This window comes from Miscanthus floridulus, unplaced genomic scaffold (genome assembly GCF_019320115.1).
Source record: "Miscanthus floridulus cultivar M001 unplaced genomic scaffold, ASM1932011v1 fs_469_2_3, whole genome shotgun sequence".
Classification (NCBI taxonomy): domain Eukaryota; kingdom Viridiplantae; phylum Streptophyta; class Magnoliopsida; order Poales; family Poaceae; genus Miscanthus; species Miscanthus floridulus.
This window is the reverse complement of record NW_027096793.1, coordinates 32,323-38,322: the sequence shown is the minus strand read 5'-3', so window position 1 is coordinate 38,322 and position 6,000 is coordinate 32,323. Positions and strand designations below refer to the sequence as shown.

General features: G+C 49.1%; 1 protein-coding gene across 1 annotated transcript; it reads right to left on the bottom strand.

Moving 5' to 3' along the window:
- Positions 1-3,725: 3,725 nt before the first annotated feature.
- LOC136531876 (non-specific lipid-transfer protein EPAD1-like) lies at positions 3,726-5,913 on the bottom strand. The gene is made up of 3 exons (XM_066524539.1): positions 5,516-5,913; positions 4,479-4,553; positions 3,726-4,355 (listed from the first exon to the last, which is right to left on the bottom strand). Exons 1-3 carry the CDS (start codon positions 5,847-5,849, stop codon positions 4,105-4,107), a joined length of 660 nt encoding a protein of 219 aa, XP_066380636.1. The 5' UTR covers positions 5,850-5,913; the 3' UTR covers positions 3,726-4,104.
- Positions 5,914-6,000: the final 87 nt, after the last annotated feature.

The window sequence follows — 6,000 nt, the reverse complement described above, 5'->3', positions numbered from 1 at the left end:
CGCACAGCGAAGTTGTGGAGTGTGGACCGCTGCCTCCTGCTCCTGCCTTCCTGCGCCTGCGGTGATTCCATGGGGACCCTGCCAGCTCCGGCGATTTGCTGCAATGCAAAGAGCCAGAACGCAGCAGAGACGATACGACTACGGTTGTTTACATCACGACGCCTGCGGTCTGCCAACTTGCAAACGCCCGGCATTTGCAAATCCCAACGCAACTGGCCTCGCCAAAATCAGATCGGTGTGATGCTCCGTTTGGTACTAGTGATTGCTCTTGTACAATCTCGAGTCGACTATACTTACTGGATCAGAGAAGTAGTATTGTACATAATTGTGTATGGAATCTATCTTAGGGATTTCTAGAGGTTTCCTAATGTAAACTGATCGAGAGAGATACTTTTAGATTACCTATTTTATCTTGTGCTTTACGGTTGCGTGAAAGTTTGTTCACCGTTTGTTAGAACAAGGCTAATAATACAGCCGGCTTGCTGGCTGTAAGGTTCCTTGCAGCCTTCTCTCAGCCCACTCATATAGTAGTTGGCTCTTTACAGTTAATACATGGCCCACTTATCTCTCTCACAGACTTTCTTGGTTCTTGTGCCCAAGCCGGCTATAAGCTTACAGCCCGCTTCTCCTCTCTCTCCTCCACCTCAGCATTTAGTCTGAAAGACATCACGGCGTCGGCTGATTCATCGTGTCGGGCTGCCGCGTACATGCATGTACGTCGTTACATCTGGCCGCGTGCTGGGCCAGATAGATGGTGTGGGCATGTCTCCTTGGCAGACAAGTTTCCCAACCTTTAGTGAGGACCAGGAATGTACTGTTTATGATATGAAACAGAGGAATTGGAGGCTAAAGTTTAGACGCTGGTTATATGAAGATTTGCAAAATCAACTCAGGAGGCTGTATGATATTGTATGCTGCTTTAATACCAATGATGAGAGAAATCATGCCAGGTGGGACTGGGAGAAATCTAGTGTTTTGTCCACTTACAAGCATCTTTGTAAGGACGAGTATGGCATGAGTTTCAAGAGAATGTGGAAAGCTAAATTACAACTGAAAATTAAGGTTTTCGTGTGGCTTATTAATCAGGGGGCTATTCTTACTAAGATAACCTTAGGAAACGAAAATGGAAAGGCAATGCTTCTTGTGCCTTTTGCACAGAACAAGAATCTATTCAGCACCTGTTTTATTTTTTACTGTCTTACTGCCAAGTACATTTGGAGTTTGCTGGCTTATGCCTTTGGAAATGATTGTAGACCTGGTAATATGGATCAGTATTGGATTTGGATTGCCCAGGTTATTCCTCAAGGTGCTATGATGCATGCTGTTGGTCTGGCTGCGGTTTGCTGGGCCATTTGGAGAACGAGAAACGCTGTGTGCTTCAATGAGAAAAGAGTGAAGTCTCCTACCGAGATTGTGTGTATGATTTGCTCCTTTCTTACTTACAGGGCAGGTTTATTGAAGGACGACTTGAAGCAGCAAGTGACCCAGGGAGCAGAGACAACCATCAAGACGGCGGCTCTGGTCTTCCATAAACAAGATGAACGGCTGCTGGAACAGGAGGAGCGTCAGTTGGTGCCATATGTGGGATGATATCGTTGTCATGTTCGGGCTTTCAGCCCGTTCGCTGGTTGGTTTCTGGGCTGATAAGCCCGGCTGGTGCTGATTTGTTGTGAGAGGAAAATACTGTTGGCTGGTTGATAAGCACTGCGAACAGGTTGTTTGAGTTAGTGATGATGCTGGTGTACTTTGATCTTAGCTGTATTGTTTCTAGCTTGAATTGTAATCTCCTAGGTGGGGAGACCCCTATCTGTTGGTCGGGGTTGTTTTGGTCTGTGGCTACTTTGCGTAGTTCTGGTTATGTGGTAGTGTCTGGCTCTTGCATATGTTCCCTTTGCGATCATATGCTTGAAGCCGTTATCTGAAGTCATTTTGTGTTCGTAAAACTGATGTTCTGGAACTCGTTGTGTAATTTCGTTGCTTCTGGTAATGAAATTCGGTTTTACCGTTGTTGAAAAAAATCTGGCCGCGTGCTGCAGATTGCTCATGTGCAACTACGTACTGTCCACTACGTACGTCGACCAAGGTCATTCGTGTGATATGAATATATGATCACACTGCTTGTATATATTACTGTGTCTCTACTACTTAAAGTCTTAAAACACTGGAGTTGGCCAGTTGAGGGTGATAATAATGTGCATGCCATCACCACCATTCAATCGTTGTGTTTCCCTTTATTTATTTACCGCCTTACCAATATGCACACAGATGGGTTTCAGACTTTCATCTCCCTAGCTCTCTCTTTAACACATCAACTTCTTTGATTTGCATTGCGCGCGGTTGCAATATGCACAACGATTTAGCTGGTGTTGTACGAGAATCCTGGGGTCTAAACTCTAAAGATGTTTGCCCCTCCTTTAGGGTTGTGCGTGCCTACTGTTGTGTAGTACACTTTGAGGGAGATATGATACTCCATGCAATGTTTTTCCTTTTCCGTTGGCTGCACTCTTGTGAAAAAGGATATCAACTTTTGATTGTATATACGGCCAGAGCACGTCGCCGAAGCTCGAACTGGGAAAAAAGCAGCTGAGTCCTGAGTGCCCCCCGCGCACAAGCTGGACGGGGGGGGGGACCGCGCGCCTGCGTCCCGTCCTGCGGCCCGCGGTGATTCCGTGCGTGGGGACCCTGCGTCCCGTCCTGCTGCAAGAGCGAGCGGGACGCGGCAGAGACACGAATAGACGATACCACTACGGGTGCTACATCGTGACATCTGCCAACTTCGGCGACACCGGCCGCCCGGCCGTTTGCAAATGCTGCTAGCCTCATCGTTTTGCTACTACTGATTGCGCGTGTACAAATGTCGAGTCGACTATAATGGATAAAGAAATCTTGTAATTGTGTATGTGTATGTGTATGGACTATCTACCTTTAAGATTTCCAGGTGTTATAATACCACATTATTTACCCATGTGGGGTGTTAGTCCAATATACCATATATAATCAACCCATGAAATCCAATGCAATACACCCAATTATTCCAACAATTTTATTCTCCTACGTACATGGTAGGTTTGCTAGTGTAGTTTGAGGGAGGTACTTTTTAGTTATTTTAGTTGGTTAGTGTAGTTTGAGGGGGATACTTTTTAGTTATTTTTAGTCGGTTAATTAAGAGATAAAAATTCAAGTGAAAAATATAGAAAATTCAGTCAAAAAACATTCATGTGAAAAATGAAAAGAATCAATTGTGATGATACAGGAACTGAGCAAAGCCGCTAAGGCATGGACTACCTGTTTCAGTTTTCAATACAAATCTTTATTTCCAACTACTGAAACAATGTCGGCAATTCATTCAGGTTCACGCTTCTAAATTCCAGACAAACTGGAATTCATTCAGGTTCACGCTTCTAAATTCCAGACAAACAGGAAAGAGATGTCAGGCTTTCTGAAAATAGTGAAACTATGTGGACAATTCATTCAGGTTCCTACAAAGTTTGCAGGCAGTACTTGATATCCACATGAAATCCATCCTCCAAAAAAGTTCACCATATGCAGGGGAATATTAAGCTACGATGAGATAGGACTCGCTACTAATAAAATTAGACTACCAGAAGAATTAAACTACTACAAACCAACAAGCATCAACTGATCATCAGCAACAAAAGAGAAAAACACAAGCAGAGCCAAAAACTTCACTGCAACATGAGATCAAAAACAATGAAATCAAAATAACAAAGCCACATTTATCTAAGTTCACATTCCATTACCATCTGCATTCATCATCAGCAAGCAGAAATTAAGTTCCACATCCCATCACCATTCATCCGAAACCATAGTACTGCAGGTATGACCATACGGGAACTACTGCTAGACCAGCCATCACGTCCTCCTTCCAAATCCACCGATCAAGTACTACCGATGCTACTACTAAGATGCAACAGAACTACGATGACCAAGTGGCACTACTACTACTGCTGATGATGATACTACTGCTACTGCCAAAGGGAAATCGTGAGAACGAGTTGCACTACGACGTACTTCTGCTGCTGCTACGGGCTCAAACCAGGCACCGGGCGATGGTTGGCGGCCGGCCGGGGCGGCGCCGTGGGCTCAGTCGAGGATGATGATGACGGCGATGACGAAGAAGAGGAACGCGGCGGAGACGACGATGGGCCCCTTGTCGGAGCCGGAGTGTGGTGGCGTGGGCGTCGTGGGGGCGGCGGCCGGCGCCAGCTGGGAGAAGGAGGCGGCCGGCCTGGTGGGGATGGCCTTGCCGTGGGCGGCGGCGGCGCCGGCGCCAGGCTGCTGCTGGGGCGATGGGGACGGCTTCTCGCTCTGTGGCGGCGGGGGAGGAGCCTCGCCTGCGAAACATCACAACAGAAACATAGACATCAACAGTTCAACTCTCGCATCGAGCGAACAGAGCACGAGAAAAGTTAAAGCAGAAATAGCACAGAGCAGAGCAGGTGGCAGCGGGTTCGTACGTGTTGGCTGCTTTTGGCGGGGCGCGGCGGGCGGCGGCGGGGCGATCACGGGAACGGTGGCGGGAGGTGACGGACCTGCAGGCAAAGAGCACGAGAGTTTAACGGCGTTTGTCCAGACATGCAATAATTTCACGTTCACAAAAACAGGAAAACGACAGTAAGATAATTAGTACAAGGGCAGTATCGTCTTTCGGGTAGAAAAGCATGCGACGTGGCGCTATTTCGTGCGGGCCAAGAAAACAAACGGGCAAGGGAAACGGGGCTGGTCTTTGCCGGAAAGAATCCTGAAAGGCTGCAGCGCTGCTGCAGGCTGTGCAGCTGGCCTGCTGCTGCAATAGCCAGAGAGAGCCTAGAGGGCAGTTGCTCTCTCTGTTCAAAATTCAGGCCAGGAAACTTTCACGCAACAAGAACAAGCAGACAAGAACGCAAAAAGCAGAGATGAAAAGGAAACGCAGAGTTCGGGCCATGCTTAATAAGCCAATACCTTTCAGTAAGCAAAAAAACATCAGAAACGGGTCAAATCATCAGGTGATCCATGGGGAAAATTAAGTCCACAGAGGGGAACCAAGACGAACAAACTTTTTCGAAATCCAGACCAAAACGAACGAAATCCAAACCGAAGAGAAAAGGCTAAAAAATCCAGGAGTCGCGCGCGTACGGAGCCACGGGTAATCTCACCCAAAATATGCCCACTAGTACTAGCGCTCTTGCGACCCGAAAGAGACGATGATATGAAGCAAAAAAAAAAGGATTCGAACAAACTTGATCAAGACGTACGGGTTCGTCGCCACAGTGGAAGACGAGAACTCGCAACGAAATACCATCACGCAAAAACGCACCCAAAAAGCTCAAGAACCAAATCCGAAAGCAGACACAGTACACTAGGATCTCGCCAAACCACAAGTGGATCCGAGCGAACACACACCCTCACCGCCTCACGCACACAAGCAAACACACACACACACACTCACGCGCACAGGTCTCTCTCTCGCACACACAAACAGAGAGAGAGAGAGAGAGAGGCGAACGTGATGTACCTTGGCAGGCGGCGGCGAGGTGGGCGCCCCCGGTGTGCTGTCCACCGCAGGAGGCGTAGAGCGCGAGGAGGTGGGTGGCGTTGAGGCGGGCGAGGACGAGCTGCGGTTGGGCGGCGACGCGGCAGAGGCAGGGGATGCCGCCGCCGAGGTCGACGGAGGCGATGATCGGCTCGCAGCAGGGCGCCGTGGGCATGTCCGGCATGCAGAAGAGCGCGATCTGGGTGGCGATGATGGAGGGGTCGCACACCGGCTGCGCCTCGGCTCCCGTGGCGGCCGCCGCCGCCCAGGCGAGGAGGCCGAGCAGCAGCGCGAGGTGGAGGAGGCGGCGCTCCATGGTGGTGGTGGGGGTGAGACTTCTCGCTGGCTCGCTCGCTAGGGTTTGAACGCGGAGGGCTATCGGTGTGGTGTGGGGAGGAAGCCTCTGGATGGATGGGGGGCATCTTTTATGGGCAGAACGGAGGAGCCGAGGTGGTTGTTGCCAGCTG

Coding starts and splice junctions, on each gene's coding strand:
- LOC136531876 (XM_066524539.1), bottom strand. CDS start 5,849: ATGGAGCGCCGCCTCCTCCACCTCGCGCTGCTGCTCGGCCTCCTCGCC. Junction 4,554..5,515: donor CCTCGCCGCCGCCTGCCAAG/GTACATCACGTT, acceptor CTTTGCCTGCAG/GTCCGTCACCTCCCGCCACC. Junction 4,356..4,478: donor CCGCCAAAAGCAGCCAACAC/GTACGAACCCGC, acceptor GATGTTTCGCAG/GCGAGGCTCCTCCCCCGCCG.